Here is a 26,650-nt window from a genome sequence, read left to right as displayed (position 1 = left end):
CTTGGCCACCACAAAAGTCCGTACCAGAGGAGGCAAAACCTTTCTACTCAGTACGCGAAGAGCTTTCTATTGTTGATGACCTGCTGCTGCGCGCAGAGCGCCTCGTTGTTCCGTCCTCCCTCACAGCTCAGTTCATTGCAGTTGCCCATGAGACACATCCGGGCATCACGCGCACAAAGGCGCGACTTCGTGAGCTATTCTGGTGGCCACGAATGGACAAGCAAGTGGAATCGGCCGTGAAAAACTGCCACATCTGCCTGGAGGCAGATAAGTCTGCCAAAACATCGCCAGTGCCATTGCAGCCTGTTGAGTGGCCTGAAAGACCCTGGCAGAAACTGGGCCTAGACATTGTTGGCCCATTGGAGCATACACCTCGCAATAACCGATTTGCTATAACATTGGTCGATTACCATTCCAAGTGGCCAGAGGTATATTTTTGCAGCGAAGGGACCACAAGCACCGTAAAAGAATTCTTAACCAGTGTCTTTGCCCGTGAAGGATACCCGGAGGAGATTGTTCGCGACAATGGGCCGCAGTTCACTTCACGTGAATTTATAACCTTTCTTCAAAACCGAGCCATCAAGCTGTCGCACTCATCGGTATACTACCCCCAGGCGAACGGGCAAGTCGAAAGGCTTAATCGAACTTTGAAGAACTTCATCCAAGTTTCACTCCTGGAAAGGCGACCTATCCGACAAGCAGTCACTGACTACCTTGCTATTTACCGCTGTACTCCACAGGCTACCACTGGGGTTGCCCCAGCAGTTCTGCTGCATGGGCGGATGCCCCGAACCAGGTTGGATGTTGTAGGGTTTTCGGCACCAGCGTTCTCAAAAGACCCAGCAAAGGAACTGGCGCGACTGCGTCAAAGAGTCCGGCTTCAACAGCAAAGCAGCAAGGAGTACACGGACCGGAGGAGAGCTGCTAAGGAGCCGAAAATAGCAGTGGGCGATTTCGTTCGTGTCAAGAAGCCGTCAGTTCGCTTCAAGGGAGATCGCGCCTTTTCTTCGTCAACTGAAGTGTTGGCGAAGAGGGGACCTGTCTCTTTCAGACTTGGAGATGGCCGCACATGGAATGCCTCCAAGCTTTCCAGGGTTCCAGAGAGGGGCACGAGTCCATCGTCCCAACGTTCAGAGCCACCTGCGCCGCAGCTTCCGGTTCGAGTGTCGCAGCCTGACCTGCCGCCGCCGCCTTCTCCCGGGTCGCAGCCGCCGCCTCCTGGCGAACTGCAGTCTGCCGCACCGCAGTCGCCCGTTCCTGATCCGCAGCTGCCTGGACTGGAGCCTGCCATGCTGCAGCCGCCTTCTCCTGGGCCGCAACCGCGGTCCCCTGGGGTACCGCAGCGCTCTACAAGCTCACTACCATCCCCAGCCATGCAGCGTCCCCATCGCCCGTCCCGAGAGCGCCGACGACCGGCCTGGCTCAAAGACTATCAGACCGACTAGTTGTCTATGTGTATAGCAGTGGTTATGTAGTGTGTAAATATGTACAGTGCATGCTTAGGGATATCTAACACTTACTAGCAACTAATCACTGCGAATAAGGGAGGAAGTATGTCATATTCAGTTTCGGTATTCATTTGTGTTCTTTCACCCCCAGGGGGCGCGTCCTTCCTTTGTGTATATATTTGATGTATAGTGCAGAATAAAGGTTGTTTTCCGTCCGTCCTTCGGAAACATCACAGGTTTCATATTGGAAGCCTAAAGGTCGGTGTAAACCGCGATATGACATTGCTTGCCTTGATCTAAAAACCGGGTTTGGGCAAAGGTTGTGTTAGAAATTACTCTGAGAGTGCACTTTTAGTCTCCCGTTATGACTTACACACGTGACTAGACGGATGAAAAAAACTCGAAAGAAAATTAAAATGAATACGTAACCAGCAGAAGCTTATTCCACGTGATATGCTTATCGTATAGTCCAAGCACCCCCGAAATTTGGTAATTGCTGTTATTTTAACAACAATTGGTGGTTACGTAACGTACGACATGTGCGTACCTTACATATATGAGCACTGCGCTGCTGTGCGCGTGAGAGAGGTGTGCTCGCATGCCGTTTAGGACGGCCACGAATGTTGTCGAATGTTCCAGTTAGCGGTCAGTTTTACACTGGCGTAAAAGGGGCTTCGAACCAGAGTGGAGTACGTTGCGCTTAACTCCCTCGAAAACGTCCAAAAAATGTGTTTTCTCTAAAAAAAATAAAAAAAACCACAGCTCTCCTTAACTAGCACAGTTTTATTTTGTATATCGTTTTCTCCCATGAATTCATATAACTTAAAAAACAGGAATGGCCATTTCTGTCTTGGGGGTGGTTTCACTTTGTCAGAGTAAAGTTACAAAGAGAGCTATTGAAAATTAAATGCCCCTCGCCTTAATGAACCACATCATACTTTTTGTAAAGTTTTATTATTAGAAAAGAGTGTGTATTAATCTGTCCTTTTTACACCGTTAAAAAGAAACCGCCCGAATATGGCCGCCAGGATTGTGAACGGAGTGATACACTCAACTCTCGCGGACTTCGACGTTGGAAATAGCTACGCTTCCCAACTTGTAGAAGAGCGACTGATGAAATTATCGTCCAAGATAATTATTGTGAGTATGACTTCATTTATATTCACTGCGTTGCAATCAGAAAGCGTATGGCACTGGATATATCGAGTATCCTGCGCTGTTGTTATCGTGATCCGAGGCTACTGAATTAATCTGGTTTTTATTTCGTTTTTCATTATTGTGCGGTGAGCGGATTTTCAAGATTTACCTACGGTATTGCATTGCGACCAATACCACCGAGCTAAGACGAACCATTTCGACCTTGTGCCTATCTGACATAAATGAGAACACGTACCTGTTTTGCAAGTATCTCATGCCGCGCCGGTCAAAGAACATAACACTTCGTCTATTAATTTGTTACTGAAATCTCGGTGAGACTCAGCAGCACTAATTCAGTGGCACTAATAAAGTAACCAAAAGTAACCTGATACCTTATAAAAATAAAAATTCAAGTTTCAATAAAAAAAACAAACAAAAATAAAACAGGATTAGGAGACGTGGAGAAATCAAATTCATTGATTACTAGGGGAATTTTGAGAAGAAAAATATATTAGAGTTTAGCTCATTACAAAATACATCGCGCACCGCACAGCGCTGAGTTTATTCTCAAATGTAGCGGAAGCGTAGCTCCGCCACTCTGAATATATGAGCGCATTTTCTGGCTTTTCATCAGCAGCCTGTTCCGTAATTGCTCTGGACATTTGGGCCTGCGTTGATTTCTGATACTCGAAACTTCTCACAAATAATTTTTTATTCGAGCTAATTAGCATAATAAATAATGATATAAAGGTTAAAAGTTACCAGTAGGAACCATAGTTACTTTACGCCGCCATATACTTGTAGCACTCAGTTTGCATGAATGTGTTAATACACGTACAGATTTTTTGTCGTAAAGTTATTTCTGAAAAGGGAGGAGCCAAATTAATTAAAAATAGCTTTCCTTCAGCACCAGGAAACCAGTCAAAATCCCTATATTTTTCAAAACAGTTTACTTTCTTTTTCTTTTAGGTTGACACCCATCAAAGCTTGACTGCCCAGCAGCTGTTGGAAAAGATACGCAAATACGCTGTAGGTTACCAAGAACACGGTGTAAAACCGGGCTCCAGGGTGTGTGCGTATATTGGCAACGCAGTTGAAGCAGTAGCGGCAGCGTTTGGTGTCATGTTCGCGGGCGGTACGCTTGTCATGGCGAAGACGACCTCCGTTGCAAGTGAGTGCTCGGAACGCCTTCGTTTTTTTCAACATTATAATTATAGCATTTTTAATAAGATAAAGAAAACTTATTATGATGTCGTTCTCATAGGGGAATTGGTGTACACGATGGAAGACAGCCAGTGCACTTTCCTACTAACTGACCAAGAAACCGCATCAAATGCTGCTAAGGTGGCAATACCATCAAGCATTAAGGTGAGAGATTATTATCTAATTATCGAATTGTGCTTTGGCAAAACTATGAATGCTTTTATTGCGGTAGCATGAGTGCTCTGTTGCATGCGCTGACCTCTGACTGGTTAGGACTAAACAAAGTTCGCAACGTCGCCACGGGAGGGTGACTGTAGCCGTACTGGCTGCGGAAACTGGCTAGGAAACACTTTCTGCAAGCTCCGACAGATGGCAGAAGGGATGTGGATGCAGCCCCTCGATCCTGGGAAAAGTGGCGCCATTCTTTGAACAAGCCGCCGTGCACACTCTTAGTCAGTCGTCTGGTGACATCCTGCTTTCGGTTTGGGACTTCTGATCGCCACTACTTTCCCAAGCTGTTACTACGCCGCAACGCCGCAGCTTACGGGCTGCCGCGCCTGTGGAAAAGTCGGCCGGAGTGACTTTCAGTGTTCCCTCTGCAACGGAAAATGAGCCTCAGAGAACGATCTTGCTTCACCGAATCGGTCGGAGAGATTTCAACCCAACGGGAGCCGCAAGGTTATGCGATGTAGGGGCTCTGTATAAAGCTCACCAGACTGCAAAAAGACGCCTGTTTAGAGCGAGTTATGCACTTCATTCCACCGTAAGCGCGAGCGACGCAAGAGAGATCACAACACTGCCGACTTGGCATGCACGGACGTCCATGCCGTGGAAGAAGAGTCGTTCATAACGGACTGCTCCTGCTCGCGCTTGGAACATCGGCATCGCCCCCGCTTACGGGTGCTTGCGGAGGTGCGGAATACGCTCGCTCGTTTAGTGTGGCGTACATCCTCGCGTACCACGCTTTGTTTCGCACAAAGTTCATAAGCTTGCAACACTCTAGCGGCTGCGGATGCGAGCATGTGGATGTATCTATATCCCGATTTAACATAAATGCGAGCGAAGCCAGTGCGACAAGCACATGTATGCTTTCTCACCTCTCATTAAGAATGAGTAGTAAATCATCTGCAGTTGTGGAGAAGATGATTGCAATTGGAGGGTTTGATATGATAAATACAAAAGCTTTGCGATTCCTCTGAAGCCGAATGGGTGGACAGGTACCAACGACACACTGACCGATACTGCAAATTGGTAGGGACGACTCGGACGATTATCCATAGCACTTTTGGTATCCACGGATGGACGAACAGATGTAGAGCGGCTCGAGGGCAATCGGATGTGAATGCGGGCTGTAAATAAGGCCATTGCCATACTTATATGACGAGAAACGTCCAAACGACCGGCATCGCGCGCCGCTCCAGCTGACCGAGACGTCGAGAGGCTTCGCAACATCCAGAAGGCGGCTCGGTCGCAAACCGGAAAGTTAAGCACCGTTCACACTCTTGCAACCGAGTACGACCGAGAGAGACCAGACCCATTTTCAAGCCTCTTGCGATCTCTTAGGACCAGCTCCGCTGCACCGCATCCGGTCCTAAGAAGTCGCAAGAGGCTTAAAAACCGGTCTGGTCTCTCTCAGCTGTACTCGGTTGCAACAGTGTGAACTGGCCTTTAAGCGCCGTTCACACTCTTGCGACCGACTAAGACCGAGAGAAACCAGACCGGTGTTTAAGCCTCTTGCGACCTCTTAGGACCATTAAAAACCGGTCTGGTCTCTTTCGGTCGTACTCGGTTACAAGAGTGTGAACGAGCCTTTATAGGTGGGGTAAGGATGATTTTTTGGAGAAAGAGGGAAGGAATGCATCCCTTTTTCCAGATACTGGAGCTTTAGGATGCATCCGAGCCGTATTCGCGCATCCAATTCACTATAGGTGGCGCCACTCGTTTTCTAAAATGGCGGTTAAAATAGGGGTCGGAGATGCCTGCCGGTATACTAGTCGCTGAGCCTGTCTACTGTGCTGGCTTCACTGAGCGACACAAATCATTCTTGCTTATACGATGAGGCTGGGGTATTACGAGGGCGGGTCCCGTATTCAAGCTGAAAAATATAAGATGTTTATCGTACTATTTAGAGTAGAAGGAACGAAATCGAAGTTAACATCTACCGGGTAGCAATGTTTAAAGTGTTAATTTTAGGGTAGCATCACACAAGCCTTGTTTTGGCTTTGATGCGCCCGTCACGCAAACAGTGTTGTGCTCCATACAATAAATGTATTATTATTATTATTATTTGATTCAATTTCTCGCTATAGGTGGTAATTACAGGTTCTTTCTTACCTCAAGATGTATCTCACAGCGTAATTATTGAGCCAAAAAAGTTGTTCGCGAAAACTTTATTTGTGACATACGTGTTCAATCCGGGCACTTCAAAACAATTCCGAGGACACTTAAGTGTCCTCGGAATTGTTATGAGTGTTGTCCGCGGAATTCTTATGAGTTGTAAATGTGAAAGCATGAATGTCGTTTATCCGCTCCCTTATTTCGTCTGCGGTGTACTGGCGTGGACGGCCCCGTTTCGCTACTGCCGAGGTTGCGGCCGCCAACGATATAGATGCCTCAGGCGCCGCCATGTTCCTCGGCGTCAAAAAAAGCAGAAACGGCGGAAGCTCCCCCCCCCCCCCCCCCCTTTTCCGGCAACACCTGACACGAGAGTGGCGGCAGAGGATGCGCTCTCTGGAACAGCCGCAGCCCCTCCCCCCCCCCCCCCCCCCCCCCCCCCCTCCGACAATGCCTAACACGAGCGCGGCGGCCGAGCGCGCGATCTCGTGAAGCGGCCGCCAATGGCTATCTAGGAGCCTTTTCGCTCAGCCAAACGGCGAATGGGCATTTCTTCAGCCTTCTTTCGCGGGTACAGACGCCACCGGCTCCGCTCCATGGGATACTTAACGCTTTCGCATAAAATTACTTTGGAGAGTCCAGTGTAGTGACGTCACTAGAATCAGCGGCACCCGGTTCGATAGCCCGCCGCGACCCGCCCCCCCCCCCCTCCTCCCCCTTGTTCTCGTTGGGGGGGGGGGCATCTGATATGACGCGTCCCCATTCAATGTGAATGTATTCTTTTTTTCGCGGTGATAGACCGACACGCGGCGCGGCTGTGCTTACCAACACGGCCGGAAAGCCGCGGATGTGCAGCAGCTGGCCAAAAGCGGCCAGACTCATCTTGTTTTCGGCATTGCGTTCTATGGCGTGCGCTCTTTGTTTACGTTGTAGAGACGCTTCTAGCTTTATTTGTGCGTCGTAGTTTCTTCCAACGTATACGTCGTACGTCATGCCCGACTATTTTAGCTCTCTACCTGAGCCTGCATGGCAGCGATATCGAGACAAACCGTGCTTGCACGGCGTTGCCTTCGACAATCCGTACGCCGTAAACAAAACCCGGTGCAGTTCCGACTCGAAGTCGTTGCCACCGACGTGGACGGCTCACGTCGTCGTTTATTCAGTTTTTTTCGCCGAACCAGTTGACGGCCGACACTGTACAGGCGTACAAGTCTCTCGAGGCCTACGATTACTTCGAGCCAGTTTCCGCACTGCCGGCGGGATCAGCAGGAGCTGGTCAGGACCTACAACGTCATCTGAGAAAGCGGCTGCTGAGAAAGCGGCTACACATCTTTGCGGCATGCTGAAATGTTATAACGCCCATGCAAAACTTGCGCCCTCTTGACCACACCACCCGGCTCCGGCGCGATCGCAGCGCAGCCGCAGCTCCGTGACGTCAAGCCCGCGTGTCGGTCTATAGACTACAGGCTGCGCTATATGGGACAAGAGAATGTGGGTGCCGTTTTTCGAAGCTTCAAAACCTGATAACGGCGGTCCGCTCCATGAGACAGTTAATGCTTTCGCACTAAAACCAAAGATGGAATCCGAGTCAGAGACCAGAATTGTGTGTGTTTTCTAAAGCAACGAGGGACGCATAATAGAGTGCTTTCCATTACATCCAGTTTTTGACTGTTTGTCTATCTTGATAACGATGTCAAAGTTTTTGACATGGCAAAAATAAGACAAAATGAAACCTCTCGATATTGCCATATTTGTATTAATGCTATTAATACAACTAAGAGATTTTAATACGTAGTTTCTCGATAATTTCTTGCTTAGGATCTAATTTTAAACACGCGAATGCGTATTGCAACCAAAAGAGTACAAATGAACATCACTCGTGTCAATTCCAGCATTTTTAATTAACAAATTATCAAATGAAAATAGTCTAAAATAAGTTAAAACATAATAAAAAATCGGAGATACCCATGTAAAATGACAATAACTTTAGGTGAGGCACATGATGCTATGAAAGTCGCAACTTATGGCAATTGGCAAAACTTTCAAAGTCCCTGACAATCCTTCAGAACTAAATTCCCCCAACACTCCTTCCCCCAAACCTCCCCCCCCCCCTAAAAAAAAGAGGGAAAAGATTTTATTTACATTATTGTTTTAATTATTAATCTTCTCTGACATTTAGTTTCTTTAACTTTTACTCGCCATCGTCTTGCCATTCTCAAGTTTTCCAGTTTTGAGAAACGCCTACCCACTTGCACGTCTGCTCACTGCAGCACGTTTTGTTTTCATTGGAAAGCGGTGAAACAGTAGTGAGTTTAGTATTATGTATACGAGCGAACACAAGCACTGTGTTTACGTTAGCGTTGTATGTTCCACACTGCGCGTGTGAGAAGGCCCTAATGCAAACGCACAACGTTTGCGTTTGCTTCTATATGCAATACTAAAAATCACTAATAAGGTACAATCCCCTACCGGCTGCTCAACTACATTGGGACAGTGAAGCGCGTTGTCTGCTTTCGGAAATGACATTTCGCGAGCCATGATAGCGAGCAGTTCCGCCGTGCCCACTGAGCAAGAGAACCAGGGGACCCTGACCATGGCCTCCGAGATCCTATATCGGAGGCCATGCCCTCACTTAAGTGCTTCCCGTTTCTGCCGCGGGATGACGAGCAACGAGCTGAAGACGCGAATATTAGGTGAGTTTGTCCAGTTTATGGTCTCGCCGCCGTAACGCAGCCCTCCCGAGCGAGCAAATCAACCCGCGGCACAGAGTGAGAGGCGCGAGCGCATGCGCGTGAACTCCCGGCTGTTCCCAGCTGTGCGGGGAGGGCCACCATCCCACCATTGTTATTCAATCGCCCGGTGGCATGCATGGGATCATCATCCAAATTTCGCTGCTTTTCTGTTATTTAACTCGCTCTAGCTAAAAAAAAATGATAGAGTGGGTTAAAAAGCTCACGAATGAACTTTTCTCCATGCTTGATTGGAAACTTTTTCAGGAGAAAAAGAAGTCGGCTCGGAGCACACGACTCGTAGCCTCAAAGGTGCTCTGCGCCGAAAGCGAGTTTCGTCAAAATGGCGGACGCTTTGTCTTTGCTCCCTCCTTCCTGTACCGTTCCGTCGACGCTCTCGCACCTTTCCTTCACTTTTCTCTCTTCAAGCGCCCTCGTCGCTACGCCTACTGGCCGGTTTCTCCCTATATACAGGGTAATTCAAGGAGACGCCAGGCTCTTTAAATCGACCGGAAAATTCGGTTTCTTAGCCTATCGCGCTACGATTTCGTGCAGCGTTGCCCACAGATGGTGCTTTTTTTTTTTTTTTTTTTGTAAATTTTGCGATGAGCGAACTTACCTGAGGAAAAAGTAAAGAAAGAAAAAGGCTTAGCTCCTATGGAAACGCAGCGACGCCACCGGTCTTCAAACAACACGGCGCCGTTTGGCGCGGGAGACAAGAGATGGCGCAACGAACGCCGCCAACGAACGAGCATACGGCGCCGAGAGCCGGCGTCTTTGGCAGGCAGCCTTTTCGACTCAAAAGCGGCGCGCGTTCCGCAGGTGGCGACAGTCGCAGAAACAAAAACAGACGCGGTAACAACAAGGAACTGCTGTTCCTTGTCTGCTAAAGACGCCGTCTCTCGGCGTCGTATGCTCGTTCGTTGGCGGCAGTTTGCGCCGCGACCGCTTGCGCCATCTCTTGTCTCCCGTGCGAAACGGTGCCGTGTTATTTGAAGACCGGTGGTGTCGCTGCGTTTCCATAGGAGTTAAGCCTTTTTATTTCTTTACTTTTTCCTCAGGTAAGATCGCTCTTTGCAAATTTCACAAAAAAAAAAAGCACCATTTGTGGGCAACGCTGCACAAAATCGTAGCGCGATAGGTTAAGAAACCGAATTTTGCGGTCGATTTAAAGAGCCTGGCGTCTCCTTCAATCACCCTGCAGAGCCCGGTTAGTAGGCGTGGCGATGAAGGTGCTGGAGCCTTGGAAGTGGGATCGGTGGCCGAGTGGGTTAACGCGTCTCAGCCGGGAGCGTGTCGCAAAAGCATGCGCTGCAGAATCCCCTGGGTTCGATCCCCAACCCCCACCCGTTTCGATCTGGATGAGTTTCGTACCGGCACGCGCTTTTGTAATCACTACTGCGTGGTTGGTGCACGTTAATGACCCCAGGTTAGCGGTTGTACTGCACTGGCTACATTTTTTCATCTCCAGCTCAGAGACACGTCACCCATTTAGGCATACTAACTTCAAGGATTTCTAAACATACAAGCAACACATTTTAAGGTCTGGGACGCACTAGAGGACGCACATTGGCTGCGGTTCGGTTCTTCGGCCTGCCAGGACGCTGTGTACGCGTTGTCCTTTTACCATGTCACTGGGCCTTAAGCGCAGGATGTCTTCGCCCTTGTATGCACAACCGGCGTGGCAACGTAAGGTCCGATAGGACCGTCGGCGCCATTTTGCATGAAACAGCTGGCGTTCGGGAGCAGAGATCGGCCATCTGAAAACAACAGTACGTGGGCCGTATGTACGCAAAGATCGAGGGAAGGTGTCCTGGCTCCAACCGCGGCCTCCAACGTTCGGGCGCGGAGACTGACTGGTACATAATATTCAAACGGTGGCATATATGTGGCGTACTTCACGTTGCATGGCCCGCTCATGTGGATGATCTTTCCGCCGCATGATTAAACGCAAGTGTGTGGTGAGTAAATATGCGCAACCAATGGCTGTGTCGCTTTACGCGCATCGCGAGCACGTCCTTCGTGCACGCGATAAGTGAAACGATCTGCTCGCTCCAAGCACAAGAGGGGTTTCAGGAATTTTCACCCCGCGGAAATCTGCTCAGAGGTTGCATTCACTATGCTATGTTACATATAACAGCTGCACGAAATGCTCCCGCATATCTTTGAAAATTAACTCAGCGGCAGCAGCGATTTCCGCACATCTTTTTAAACATCCTAATCCCTGGAGTAAAATGTTAGATCCAGGGTGTTTATTCCGTCGCACAAGAAAACATAAAGTTTTCTCGCTGTGTTCCCACCAGTTAAATAAATAACAGTGCTGGCCATATGATTAGTGTTAATGTATGCTATTTCCTATGAAAGACGCGTAAATTTTGCTAACTGTGCTCCAGGTAGGGGTAGACTGCAACTGCTGCGCGGGACCAACCCCACCAAAATTGAAGCATGCGAACAGGCTCTTCTGCGGTCCACGTCCCTGCAACGTAATCCTACCCGAATGGTGTCAACTCACAAATTGCACTTTGTCCCAAAGCCGAGCGCCCTCCGCCGAATTTGATCGACACGAAGTCCTTCCGCTCACGACGCAGCGTTCGTGACCCAGTCTCTGCGCATGACCTAAGTACTGTGATAACGAATTAAACGTATAACGTTATCAAAGTCCGGGCTAGTGCCCGGACTTTCATAATTCAAAGTGGTCTTTATTCGGCACGCTACCAGTTGCAGTCATAAAATAATTTAAAAACGAAACTTTAGTAGGCCTTTTGTTTTTTTTTCGTAAACAAAAACAAAAATAAATTAGCCATTTTGTTTATACCAAGAGCGAGAGACTATCGCTATTTGAAACGTGTTACATCTCTATTTCAATAAATGACGTATAAATGACTTTTTTTTTACTTTGCTTCGCAGGCATTGTTTTGCGTGGGAAGCGCGCCCGATTTCATCAACGTCCTCAAGTTTCAAGAACTTTCAGATGCCTCATTCACGCCCCACGTACCTACTGACAACGAAGAAGAGGTTGTGGCAATCCTGTATACGTCAGGATCAACGGGTCTTCCGAAGGGCGTGGAAATGTCGCACAAGGGGTACTGTTCAGCGTTTCACACGTTGAGGTATGAGCGCTGATCAGAGTGTTGAAAGCTAATCAGTTTTTATAAGACACCAAGTATATTATGTCATACCGACAGCCTTTTTGTTTGTTTCCCTATTTATGTACGGATGGACGGACGCAGGCACAATCATAATATATAGGTTTACAAATCTAGTGAGAAGGCGCATGTGTATATTGTAAATTTTGCTTAAAGCAGCCTTAAGTTAAAAACATCTTTCGGTCGCATCGAGCACCAACTTATTTTATTCACATCCGTAGTGGTATATTGGAACTAATCATCTGTCTACTATAAAGAGTGAATTATAGCAAGTAAATTTCGCCCTGCTGAAAACATTTCATAACGCTGTGAAGCCGTAGAGGAAGCCGTATCTTTAAAGGGACCATAAAATTACCTTTTTACTTTTGCCAGATAACTTTTACATAAACCTTCAACGTTCACTGAATACCAAACAGGCATCCGTTTTCGACTAAGTTTATTAACTTGTACACAAAAAATAAATTAAATATCGACATTTTCTTTATCTCCAACTGACCGCAAAACAAGTTGAGGCGTAATTTTGAAGGTCGTGAGGTACCCTGGCACAGGAACCGGAAGTTCTCTCGGTTGTAGGGGTATGGGAGCGTTAGCGGCGGCGAGTTGGGGGTGCGCCTGTAGGTTTTACTGAGCTGGTGGCGCTGATGTCACCGACGTATTTTCTGAATCGGCGCCTCTCATCGCCGCGATAGCCATGGACACATCGCAGCTGAGCGAAATTCAATGAGATATGTTGCGCTACAGCGACAGCATGGGACTAGTCCCATACGCCGGCATGCCTGTTGGGAAGTGCAGCGAGTCTTCCGGTGAAGACTCGAGAAGTCAACCCAACTGTCATTGTTGGTAAAAGGCGGCCCGTGTCAGTCGTTTGCAAAGCGACGTAGATATCAAATTGCCGCGGTGTTTTTCGCAGCCTCGGAGATGCAGGAGCGAGCCGACGTTAAAAAAAGATACGTTTGAACTACGGCAGTGTCAGCAAGAGCCACGTAAATACCTGTTGACACTCGGAGCGGACGCGCCCGTTTGATGGAAGTGGTGTATTCGCGCTGTTGGTAAGCGCTTTGGGATCATCTTTTACGATTGCAACTTGTTACTGACGTGACACTTGACAAAGGAAGGTTGGACCGGCATTGCACGTAGATCCCACAGACTGTTATAGCTCGACAGTGACGTGCAGTCGTGTCAGAATTAAAATGGCATACTAATAACAAAGTGTGCATACCGTGTTACGAAAATAATCCATACGGCGTTTATTTGAGCTCTATATCACACAAAACAAGAAGATAGAATCGACTAGAGTCCCTTTTCGACGACAGTGTTCGTCAACACTGCCTCGGAAAACAAGGGGAAGAGATTGACCTCACCTCTTAATCTAAAATTGAGGTCAGCGATTAAACTATAATATGGGAAGTGTCCACAAGGGTCGCGCGGGCATATTCCATTCAGCACGCCAGCCGGTCGTGGACAAACGGTCTTGTCCAAGTACCGTTGAAGCAATGCTGCACCGAGTCGGAGTGCCTGCTAGGCCTATCTGCCGAGCTCGCTTGGTCGGGGGTCGGTGGATTCGTGGTCATTGTCGCTTTTCTCGGGTGTTTGTGGATCCAGCGTTATTGTTCGTCGTGATCTGTTTCAAGTACTTTTTTCTTGCTGCTTGAAGTCGGGACGCGCGAGAAGAACACGTAGAAAAATAAACGTTCGTTTGTCGTCGCGACCCAAGTTACTGAGCGACGCTGTCGGCCCTACTTCGCACGCGCAGTAGTTGCTTCGTTTACCACACGATAGATGGCCCTTGGCTCTCAGCATTATCAAATTTGTCAATTTTCGTCACATCTCTAATTACGCTACAAAATGTGGATCTGAATATTATTTAACAAAACTTTTAGGAAACATTCGTCGGCTATTTATTGTTTATTATCGCGGTGCTGGTGAGGAAGACGATTATTCAATAGGCGACGTGGATCCGGCTGACGTGCTGCGATTCCGCGGATGCATCGCAGTGAAAAGGCAGAGAGCTTATGAAGGAAAGAAGGCGCAATAGAGTCTAGTTTTCTTTTAAAAGTTCTATAGCAAAGAATTTTTTTGGGGTCCCTATTTCTGTGTTTTTTTTTCACACCTTTTACGATGATCGGTGAATGAAATTCGATCTGAGAATCGTTTCATGGTCCCTTTAAGTATTATCTTAAGAAATCAATCACATTCCGCAGACGCACTCAAGTGTTGTTAAGCACATGACATCTAAAAATGAAAGCAGGTAAAACAAACATGGGTGCCGTATTTTTATGTGTTGTTTGTTCGTTTGTTTATTCGTTTCATTTTTTTTTTTGACTTTTTATGAGCATATTTATTCTAAAGAAAACATTGTTTTGTAAAGAAGGTGAAGAACACGACGGGGAATCGGTGCACACGAAAATTGAGCCAGGTTCCACGTGCGGGCCCTTCATGCGCAATTCGTTTGTATGGGCCATCATATGGTTTTGTCCTGTTTTGTCTTGCCGACCGGATTACTATATATCGCTTTATACAAGTATATTACGTTAAATTGCAAGATTTCTTTATATGAAAAATATATTTCTTTATACAAAGAGTTCGAAAATAACTTCCGGGTGGAAAAGAAACCTTCCCTAAATTTTAGGTGACTGTATTTATCAGCTTTTAGTTCATATACACCGCTTTTTCTGGATTTCAGGTCTTTTGAACCTTGCGGTGAAGAGGATGTTTTCCTTTGCTGGAATCCTTTTACCCACGGGACGGGTTTCGCAGTAGCCATGTTTTGCATGTTTTTAGGAACAAAAATAGTCTTAACCCATCCTTTGATACCCTACAAAGCTTTCCTGGAGACTCTCAAGACACATGAGGTGAGAATGTTTCATGTGAAAATAAGAATAAATATAATTCCTAAGAATAAATAATATGTGTCAAGCCGCCTAACTTCACCATGAAGGAGCAGACAGTGTGTCAATTTTATGGCAACTTTTAACACAAACCCACTTTGCTATAAAATAAATGTTAACTTTTTTATTATTATCTCAAGGCACTAAGCGATGTGACGCTGATAATTTTACTTTTACGGAAGTAAATTCGCAAAAACTGACTGTAAGGGCAGTATCGTCCGTGTTTTCTCGTTTTCATGAAAAAAATTTGTTGTCAGGTAAGAGTTGTGTTGCTTTTGACATTGAATGTGTGTTGAAATACGTGAACGCATTTATAAAGACGTGTTTATGGGACAACCAATCTCCCGGTTCACGTGATCTTCATTATTTATTTTTGCAGTATTTACCTTCAGACAGCATTACTCACAGTATCTAAAAAGCACTTTATATATGGCGTTAATTTTTTTTTTTATCTCGTAGGTGTCTCTCTTTGTTGGCATTGCGGGCCTAATGCAGCATATTGTCAATGAAGTCCGAAAAAACAACGATAGTGTGCCTCGTGTAAAAAAAATCTTCATGACTGGTTCAGTGATCCCGACTTCGCTCGCACGGGAGATTTGTGAGATCTTCGACGTCGAATCACTTATCAATTGCTACGGCATGACTGAAACATTTGGCTTAGTGTGCAGCTCACCTGTTGGACAAATTACCTTCGACAACAGCGGAGTTCCTTATGCCGGTATAAAAATCAAGGTATGTCCAAAACTTATCGGATTGTACACGTATTCTCTTTGTTGGGTTTATAATCTTCCGTAACAGTGTATTGTTCCGTTTATTACTTACTGACGAAGATCGGCAAGCAGATCATTTGCGAGCAGCAGCGAATTATTTTATGGATAGGAATTGCGATAAAAAGGTTCCGAGACTAATTTTGAAGCTTAAAAAAAGAAAGGGATATGTGCGCAGCACTCAATGGCAGGGATCTTTTTGTCTCATTGTGCCAAAGGGTCTCGTTCTGTGAACATTTGGAGCTGCGCTACACGAGCATTTGTCTTTACCTCTCGCTCTGGTTTGCAGCCTATTGTGATACCGCCATTGCGCCCGTGCACGTGATCACAAGAATGTGTATAGCGCAGCTCAAAACGATCACATTACAACACATTACAACAGCACGAAAGTCCCTGCCTTCGAATGTTGCGTTCGCGTTACCGTGGTGCCCCCTTTTTTACGCTACAAAATTAGTGTCGTAACTCTTTGATCCCACCTCGTATATGATTACTAATATCTATAGAAACCCAGAATAAAACTTCAAGTTCTCGTAAGCTTGTACACGTGATAATTAGAGAATTCTGCATACTAATGTGTTTAGGAGCTTACAGAAGTTCGGTGTAACATTGTAGCATTGGTAGACCCGATCACTCGAGATACGCCTCGCATTGCATACATGTATGTACGAATAAAAATATGACGCTGAAAGCTATTTCGAAAATAATTTAGAACATTTTACATGTATTTTGGAACACGACTACGTAAACATATTCAGTGAGCACGAAACGACTAAACTCACCAGTACACCTGAAGAGAACAAATAGATGGTCTTACTAGTGGAATTGAAGTATTAAAATTTAACATGGCATTACCTGAATAAGATGATCACTGAGGGGTGTATAGAAGGTGGTTCACGCATTTGTGCTGGAGAGTCATCGGGTGTGTCCTGGCCGCTTGTTACAAACTACAACGAGAGGTCACAGAGAGTTTCCAACTGCTGGAGCGTGGTCACGTGGTTTATGTGCCGCGTTTTGCAACACGATCAGCGAAAAGGTGACGAAAGCGTTGATTTCTGCGAGCATCTCTGCCTTTCCTCCTGCTGTCCTCCTTGCCACACGACAACGCAGCGGATGAACACTTGCAATCAATCGGCGGAAAAGGCGTCCGCCATTAAATTGCAGACACTCTTCATGGTTTCAGATGGACTCTCTGTTCAATCTATGCTCTCTATAGAAAACACTGACACACTGACGTCACTGGCCGGGCAGAACACATTCGAACTGAGTCTGAGTATTTGGAAGGTCCACTTTACGGTTCTTTTAGAAGAAGTGGTCACGTAGAGCAATATTATAATCATTTTTGAAGTTCACGGAAAAAATATAATACGTAAAATCCGCAAATATATGCGCAAATCGCTGGTGTTTCAGGGCTGTCCGATAGACTGTGCCGAATAGCTGGTGAAATATCGGCGTCCTTCGAACACCCCGGGTAATGCTTGGGTGTTTGAAACTCCAGGGAGAGGTTTTTAAAAATTCGATGCTCCATAGCAGCAGATCGTGGATGTTTTCGTTCACTTTGTTTACCAAGGTTTTCATGGCCAGATATTACTTATTGTTTTTCCAATGTATAATAAACACTATTTGACCATGCTTTAAGCATTTAAACCTCTTTTTGAATCATCATTTCGCGCATTGCATTTATTAGTTTATACATTTTGCAAACTTTTCGATGTCTTTTTACGCTCTGCATAATTAGAGATTAGTTAGAGATTCGTCGTTTTAAGTCAATTTTCTATCCCCGACCGGATTTCGGAAGTTTGATGGGCCATTCTATTGACCTAAACGGGAGAATTACCAAGAACACACCGAAAGCATGAACAATATGTCACAAAAAGACGTCAAGTTGCACTAATTCACATACAATCTCAAAAAAGCCCGTGCGCCTACTTTCCCGCACAACACTCGGAGAGCCAATCACAGCAACTGACGGGGGCAGCTTAGCGAATGATGATGCCGAAACATATGTTTAGACCAAAAAACGCAGTCCGAGTTGTGACATTAAGCAATGCAAAACGTCACGCTTGCGTTGCTTAATGTCACAACTCAGACTGCGTTTTTTGGTCTAAACATACGTTTCGGCATCGCCATTCGCTGAGCTGCCTCCGTAAGTTGCGGTGATTGGTTCTCCGAGAGTTGTGCGGGAAAGTAAACGCACGGGCTTTTTAGAGTGTACGAGGCAATATTCATGTGGGACTCGGAAGTAACTATTTTTGCGGGGCCAATCCGCGAACGGTCCTTGCTTACTCAATCCTGCATGTATTGTATCTTGTTTCCTCTTGTGCGAAGTAGTGCTTGGTCATTGGGTGCCTTCAATTTAATTAGTATCACCCCTATTATTTGCAACTTTCACGCCGTGTAAATAGTCTTTATTCAACTAGCTGGGGGGATGAACGCTTACAATCGGACAGTTCATTAGCAGAAGTTGTTACAACCATTTGACTATTTTCGGAAACGGCGGCGTGGCTGTTTCTCCTAACAAATACTGTTCTACAATAATAAGGGAATTGATAGCCTAATATTATGTTCCAGGTTATAGACATAACCAGCGGAGAATCTCTCGGCCCGTTTTGTAATGGCGAGATTCTGGTTCACACCCGAGGGGTCATGAAGGGCTACTTTGGCCGTCCCGAAGCTACTGCTGAAGCCTTGAGCAACGACGGATGGTTGCGTACAGGTATGCCGTGCTTGCTTTTTTTTGTTTTTAATTCAAAAACACAATAATACAGGATTCTCGGTCAGACCCAAATATATCTTTTGCGCCTAAATAGCCATGGATCTGGACTCCTGGAGTGTTATTATGCACTTCCTTTTGTTCACTAACCCATAGTGCGTCCGGTTAGACCTCTATATAACGCTGTAAATCTGTATTGTAAAATATTTGGACACGATATGGGGCGAAGATTAACCATATAACCAGTCTCAAAACTCTGCGGTTCGGTGTTCACCCAACAATGTTGACAAAGATATCCCGGACTTCATTATTATATAAAGTTTTCCCATGACGTCCCAATTCACTACAATCCTACTTGGTTTGCCATCCCTGTGCGGTAGATGTGCGCACGGACGGGTGCAGGACCGCATTTCTAGACACTCATCTACGATTCTTGAGCAATGGAACGGGGCATTCTCCTCTTTCTGTGTTGTTATGCATATGAACGATAATCATTTTGCATTTTCTAACGTTATGCGCTCAATGGAGCGAGTGTTCGTTACAAAAGAAATTCTGATTTAGGCCAGTTATCATCCTTTTCGGCTTGTGTTCGAGCACCTCACGAGGCAGCTAACCTACACAACACCTGCCGCGAATCGCCGCCTTGACAACACCGATGATGGTTGAGGGGTGACTACTCCTCTGGTGAGGCATCATTTCTAGCTTCACGCGGAGTTAAACCCATCTATGCCACCTGGTTTTTATAGGCTCCTTATATTAAAAAAGTGGTTCGATGAGTGCGTTTAGTAAAATTTCAGCTCAAATATAATTCGAATCGAACAGTGCCAAATAGTGGGTTATAATTTAGGTTCAAATTAAGTTTAAGTTAAATATTGAATACAAAAATTCCTATTTGCAATGTACAAAAACTAAAAAAAGAAACGCGTACAAAAAATTCATTTGCGTGCCTATTTTACTGCTAGCCCAGTGAACAAAGAGCGATAAATACTGACAAGATTGCATTTTGATTTTCAGGAGATTTAGGCTACTACGACGCTGGAGGTCGGATCCATGTTACTGAGAGATTGAAACAGATGATAAAATGCATGGATAATGTCGTCACCCCTGCGGAGCTAGAAGAAATTTTAACCACACACGAGGCGGTTGCAGAGGTCGCAGTTGTGGGAGTTCCAAGCTCGACCTATGGCGAGGCTCCAACAGCCTGCGTCGTTGTCAAGGACGGCTTCGAGACTAACCTCGAGAGTCTGGCAACAGAACTGAAGGAACTCATTGCTGGTATATGTCATGTTCCTGATATTACAACTTTGTTTTTGATGTGATATGTGCGTGTCTAACTTGCACAATTCAAAGCTTAACTTTTAAGGATAACGCACGAATTTGGTTTTGGAAAAAGTGGCCTATGAGCTCTAATCATTAATGCAAAATGATAACTAGAAACCTCTAGGGTGCCTTCCCCTCTGCGGCCTTTACCATCGCTCCCCCTCCTTTTCCCCTTTCTCCCCCCCCTGGCCTCGAATTACCTATATCTTCCTAACTCTCCCCTTCCTTTCCACCCCTCCCTCTCTCCCCATCCCTCTCCAGTAGGCACAGGATCTTACAAAAATAACTGCATATGCAGAATAAAATATTTGAAAGTAAAAAAAAAAACGCACTTGTAGCAAATACCGGTAGTCATACCGAGGCGACCTTTATCGTGTAAATTAGTACATTATTTGATTGTTTCGTGCAGTCGTTGTTTGTAACAAGCTTTGTGAAGCTTTCTGGACATGAGAAAAAGTAACTGCAAGGTTTTTATTATTCATATAAATATTTATATGTAGAGTGAGGTAAGATTCACAAGTGCAGTCGTAATAATATTGCGAACAAAGAGGGAAGAGAGTGGTTACTAAATTTATTGCATTGAAGTTAGGGGAAGAAAAAAAAAAGAAAGGGAGGTAACGAAAAATTGCGCCGCTCCCGGCCCAATTTTTTTGCCAGGTCTCTTTCCCTTCCTGTTCCCCTAACATTAATTCAATAAATTCAATAATCACTCCCTTCCCTGTTTGTCTACTTTCTTTATATATATATATATATATATATATATATATATATATATATATATATATATATATATATATAATGTGAACAAAGAAGGGAGAGTGTGATTATTGAAATTTTGCAGTAAAGTAAGGCAGGAAAAAGGTAAGCTGACGAAAAAAATAAATATATACAGGGTGTTTTCTTTTTAAGCTTTACGGATAGGTTTAAAGAAAGCCGTGAAAGTTACATTTATTGGGTTTGTGCAAGTGAGTTATACGGCCAGCAGTACATTATGTGGGTGGCTAATCTTTCAATATGTTAAAAAATTAAGTAAAATTTCTTAATTAAGTTTTAATTAGTGAAATTAGACATAATTCAAATTAGAAACTCGCTGAGCGTCAGTGAAAACTACTAAGTCATCTCTTGTTAGAACGACTTGAAGCTCGTGGGAATCGCGGGGGCGCGCCGAAGTTACCACTCTTGAAGCAGGCGCAAAGCTAGCAGTGGCGGAACGCGATTGATACGATTATCGTCGCGTTCCGCCACTGCTAGCTTTGGGCCTGCTTCACGAGTGGTAACTTTGGCGCTCCCACGAGTTTACCACGAGGTTTAAGTCGTTCTAGAAAGAGTTGATATAGTGGATTTTGATGACGCTCAGCGAGCTTTTAATTGGAGCCATATAGTAGTCCATTTTCACTGTTTTAAAATTTAATTAGCAAATTGTAATCATAAGCTGACACACAAAATATGTCCCCCTGGCCGTGTAACTCACCGGGACAAACCGGTTAACTGAAACTTTGATGGCTTTTTTAAACAAATCAGTAAAGCTAACAAAAAAAAAAAAGAACACCCTGTATATGCATATACATCGCTTAAATGTAACTTTCATGGCTTATTTTAAACAAATCTGTAAACCTAAAAGAAAACACCCAATATATATATATATATATCTACTGGGTGCTTTTTTTTAAGCTTAGCAGATTTGTTTAAAATAAGCCGTGAAAGTTACACTTATGCCGCTTGTGGAGGTGGGTTATACGGCCAGGGGGACATATTATAGAGGGCTAATCGTGACGATCAATCGACTAATTAATTAAAATTCGTTCATTAACTTTTTTAAGTAATGAAAATAGACATATGGTTCGATTTAGAAACTTGCTCAGCGTCATCAAAAACCACAAAATCAGTAATTTTCAGAAATACTTTGAGCGCGTGAGAAGCGTAGTAGTGCACTAAAGTTACCACTCGTGGAGTAGGTACAAAGCTAGCGGTTGCGATAAGGCGCCCCGCGCGATTTTTCCGTCTCTTATCTAGCCCTAGCCTTGTACCTGCTCCACGAGTGGCAACTTTAGTACAATACTACGCTTCTCACGCGCCGAAAATCTTTCTGAAAATGACTAATTTAGTGGTTTTTGATGACGCTGAGCAAGTTTCTAATTAGAACCAAATGTATATTTTCATTAATAAAAAAGTTAATTAACGAATCTTAATTAATTAGACGACTGATCGTTACTATTAGCCCCTATAATATATCCCCCTGGTCGTATAACTCACCTCCACAAGCGGCATAAGTGTAACTTTCACGACTTTTTTTAAACAAATCTCTTAAGCTTAAAAAAAAACTGTATATATATATATATATGTATGTATAAAACACCGCCCATATTAGTTAATCGTTTTTCTTAGATAAAGCTATTTTGTTTATCAGATGATTTCGAAATATTAAATAAAATTAGAAGGTACAAATAACAATCGTCAAAGAGGTAAAGTGTCAACAAGACAACCATGAACGCACAAAGTATAAAGAGGAAGAAACACAAGCAGCGGTGCGTTGGTTCTTTTCTATACTTACTGTGTTCGTGTTTATGCTCTAGCAGACCATTTATACCTAACATGTACCAACTAGCTCAACTTGAGACTGTACCTCAAAAAGGTTCTGGATGCCATATTAGACCGGCTATTATCTAACGGTGGACTTGGCTATATTACATTAACTTCTATTTGAAACTGACAATGAAGAGAAACACTAGTTAACTTACTTCATGCAATGCACAATACGTTAAAAAAGCGCTTTGTATGTGCCATGCTTTTTCTTTAATTCTCAAAAATTACATGAACACGAAACTTACACGTCTTTCTGCTTTTTAATCTGCAAATAATATGGTTACATGATTGGAGTGTTGAGCTTGCGGGAAATTAATAAAATGATTATGCGTCTTTTTTTTTTGTGGTGTTTCAAAGGTCAAGCAGCAGTGTTCAAGCATCTGTATGGAGGTGTTTTCTTCATGAAATCTCTTCCCAAGTCCGAGAACGGAAAGATCCTGAGACAAGACCTCAAAACAAAGGTTGCCCATGAAATGGAAAAGTTGAAAAAATAGTTGAGCTTCTCAGACTCCACAAGTTGCACGAAAACCAGCATATAACCTGAGATAAAAGTGTTTCTGTATTTCACTTGTAATAAACAAGAATAAAGAATAAAATGCTCGAGTTAATTCTTAAGTTTGTGAGTCGGTTTCAATTAATGACTAGATATGGACAAAACAAAGTTTCATTTATGGCAGTATAAAACAGTTTGCCTTTGATGAAATGTAGTATAGTGTTGGGACGACCCGGTCGGCCGCACACACGAAAAGAAGGCAAGCCTATAAGAACACACAAAATATTTATGGAAGCCGGGCCATCACGTGAAAATTGGCGAAGATAGTCGTGCTCGACACATTTGCCTTCCACTTCCACTTTCTAAATGTTTAAAAGCACCAACACGCTCAAATAGTATACAAGTTAAAAAAAATTCTCAAATCTTTAAAGAAAAAATAAACATTACTATATTATTTTTGGCTATTGATTTAACTTTTGTAACATACACGCATGGGCATGTGATGTCGCAAAAGTAAATTTGTAATGTGTTTTTTGTTTGTTTTACAATATATGTGTTTCACAAACACGACCTGTCTCTGAACATGTGTATCTGAGATATTATTCAGCAGCCCCTAAGAGCTTACATTAGAAACTAGTTAACTGTTAAGAGCTTCATACGCCTCGCTGTCAATTGCAGATAAGATTTTAATTTTAAGTCTCTGTGGGAAATTTTCACATCAAGATTTTGTTTGTGAATACCCTTTGACGTCACGATAAATTTAGCGGGGAAATTTACGACTCATACGATCTAAACAACAATTTTGTTTTTCTGCTAAAACAAGCGCTAGATTTGTAGTCATGTGACCTATACGCCAATTTAGTTTCCCCGGGTTTAGGGATCGGGTTGTGCAGACCTCTGTCGCGGAGGCCCGCACATCGCAAAAGCAAATAAAGATACTGCAAAAAAAATTACGATTGATTGAGACTGTCTGTATTGGGCGTTTTCAGATAGGATCAAATGACCACGTCCGGCCGACATTTTTGTTTTCTTTTTTTTACCAAAAGATACATTTTACTTGTTGTGTAACCGCAAACGCATATTCAAACTTTTTTTGCGGAAAATAAAATTTTTCTTAAGGAACAAAAATCACAAAGTCTCTCCGGTATACGCGCACTTTTTTCCGACTTGCGTGAAACTGTCCCTTTGGATATTTATAAAAGAAAAACTGCTGTCTCCTTAGGTTGAACATTTTTTTTTGCAGAGACATGTACATAAAAAAGTAGGTACAGATGTATTATCGATTACAAAACAATTAAAAGCTTTATAGATCCGGATCTTAAAAGACTGGAAATTAAATATTTTTAACATGATTTGGACGTGTTTGCTCAATGTTCGCATAAATTGCCATTAAAATTGAAAAGCGATAACCTTTTAAAAGAATACAATGAAATGTAGACAAGGTCCTGATTTTGCAATAATTGCAAAATCAGTTTGAAGGCCACCTTAAGTGTTCTTCACCTTTTCACAGTACAAGACTCAAAATCTGTCCTATAAGGCCCTTAAGAAGTGCTTTGCAATATTTTTGTATTTTTGAATTTACAGGGCGCTAAATACAGATAATTGAAATAACGGGAGTAGGGAAAGATAGGACGTTGTCGATTTCGAACAAGGGCAAGAGAAGGGTAAAAAAATGTAGAAACTCTGTGAAGAGAAAGCACTGGAAACGGAGTTCATTGAAAATCGAAATTTATACAAAACATTACAGCTGAGTTTGAAGCACAAGTAAACAATCTAGATACAGATTTTTCGAATCAGTGAATTTCGGAGCCTAGACTTCGTAGGGAGGCTGCACTGCTGATGACCTGGTTTAAATAGTGATAAGAAAGAACACGTTTTTAAAGTGGTACAATTGAAACGAGTTTAATGAATCAAGATCCTGTCCGTACATTTGGCGCTTGTCGAGAGCATTCTTTCTTCCGAACGCTGGCCTGAGTCGGTCATGGTGCTCTCCTGCCACTCCGAGGAGGAACATTCTCGGAGTGCCAGAAGAGAAAGCACTGGAACAGCGATCACTGTTCGTTTCTTCTCAGTGGCACCGCAAGCTCGCGACCTCGATCTGCTTTTCACAGCCATGGAGACTTTACTTTCAAAGATATATATTTTCTCCGTCTACTGTTCTTGCTAAAACAGCTGTGGTTGCGAAGTGTCGGACCGCGTACGCTGCCGCAAGTGACAGGACTGAATTTCGCGCACAACAGAAGCAGGGTCCCACTCCTTTGCTTTAATGTGCTTGAACGCTTTGACATCAGCTTTCAGGAGGTAGATTAGTTTCACTTTGGGCAGTTTAGCGTCCAGTGAGGCAACCGTCTCTGACGCCGGGATCACCGACGTGGTGGGCCGTCGGAAGTTGTACAACGTTGCCTGGTGCTTGACACGACACCCGATTCCATCGCTGGCGCTCCAGCCACGTCCAATTGCGGAAAAATTCGACTTCACAGACGTGTACTTCTTGCTATGCACCTCTTGTAGTTTGTATTTGTTCTTAAAGTGGCCTGTTGCACTATCTCTGACATAGGTCACATGAGTATGCCCAAATTGGATATCATAATTCTCCAAACCGCTGTCATACAAATTAAGTTACAGGTTCTGCCCCACCCTACCTCCTAGATCATGTTACTGACAAGATTCTATGCTGATTTGTTTGCGAATTCGCTCCCGTTGCTGCCTTTACGTGGTGTAGACGGATACGCTACACGCCGGCTGTTGAAACAGGCACAGCGAAGCATATGTTACAAGCTGGCGCCTCTCGATCGCTCCGGCCCATAGGCATTTTTGGGTCGGTTGTACGAAAATCTATTAGGAATTTTCCCGTCAAAACTACCGTCTACCTCTCTGCGGTCTTTTCTTTTCCTGATCACCCCGTAGCATTTTTACGCTTTTTAATAATCAAAATTCCGAAGAAGGGGCTGTGCACGCCCCATTTATGGCAACCGCCATAGCGTCAATTTGGCCATATTTCTCGGCTTAAAACTTCAAACGCACAAAATGTGGCATTGTGTGTTTGCAGAGTCTGTTAGCACATTTTGTAAACGTTAATTTTGTAGAGAGTAAAGAATATTAAAAATTTCCTTTCTGAAAATGAATTTCAATATAATCCATATTCAGTTAATTGCCCCCGTGTAAGCAATTGTAAATTTCTCCCGCAAACCAGCACAACATTTCATACACCGATCAACTCTATACAGGACAGCACACTGGCAAAGCTTAAAGACATTAGCGTTTATATCTTCTTCGTCCTTACCGACATCCTCTTCGTCGTTACCGTCGTCGTCGCCGCCGCCGCGATCGTCGACGCCATTTGTGTTGCCTTGCTTTTTTTTTTTTTTTTTTGGGGGGGGGGGGGTTTGAGCCTAGCTCCATTTAGTCGGCGTCCTACCTCTTCTCTAGTCGTCGTTTCTTCGGCCATGCTCTCGCCCCAGGTTCCTCGGTGACCTCCATTTCGGAATTTTTCGTGTCCGCAGCTTTCTGCATGATCACTTGCCTGTTCGGGTGCGCTGACTTAGGCGGCGAAGGCTAAGGGGTGACGGGCGCCGCAGGCCCGGCGCCGCCGGCGTGGGTCGACGTGCTGGACCTAAGGGATAGGTCCATGCACCGGTGGTCTCAACAGCGTTCTGCCGTCACTCGCCGTTTTCTTCCTCGATTGCCGAAATTCGCTCACCGGTCTTTCCTCCCAGACCTGTCCTGGAGGTGATTGACCCTTGAAATTCTACGTATCAGCGTTTGGGCGCATAAAATGTTAGCAAAATGCCCAAAATACTTGATTTTTGCGGAGCTCGGGCGAACGTAAAAACGTGGACTTATTTAGTATTGCTTATCCATGGCGTAGTTCGGTGAGAATACTTCTGTGCAC

General features: G+C 44.4%; 1 protein-coding gene across 1 annotated transcript; it reads left to right on the top strand.

Moving 5' to 3' along the window:
- The first annotated feature begins 2,465 nt into the window (after positions 1–2,465).
- Positions 2,466–22,759, top strand: LOC115315186 (4-coumarate--CoA ligase 1-like). Its single transcript, XM_040216894.3, has 9 exons — positions 2,466–2,588; positions 3,555–3,756; positions 3,850–3,953; positions 11,759–11,961; positions 14,681–14,849; positions 15,345–15,617; positions 18,221–18,365; positions 19,377–19,637; positions 22,623–22,759. The coding sequence occupies exons 1-9, from the start codon at positions 2,466–2,468 to the stop codon at positions 22,757–22,759; spliced, it is 1,617 nt and encodes a 538-aa protein (XP_040072828.1).
- Positions 22,760–26,650: the final 3,891 nt, after the last annotated feature.

Source organism: Ixodes scapularis, unplaced genomic scaffold (genome assembly GCF_016920785.2).
Source record: "Ixodes scapularis isolate PalLabHiFi unplaced genomic scaffold, ASM1692078v2 PGA_scaffold5__190_contigs__length_132052651, whole genome shotgun sequence".
NCBI lineage: Eukaryota > Metazoa > Arthropoda > Arachnida > Ixodida > Ixodidae > Ixodes > Ixodes scapularis.
The sequence above is the reverse complement of the archived record's forward strand: the minus strand, read 5'-3'. Positions and strand labels throughout refer to the sequence as shown.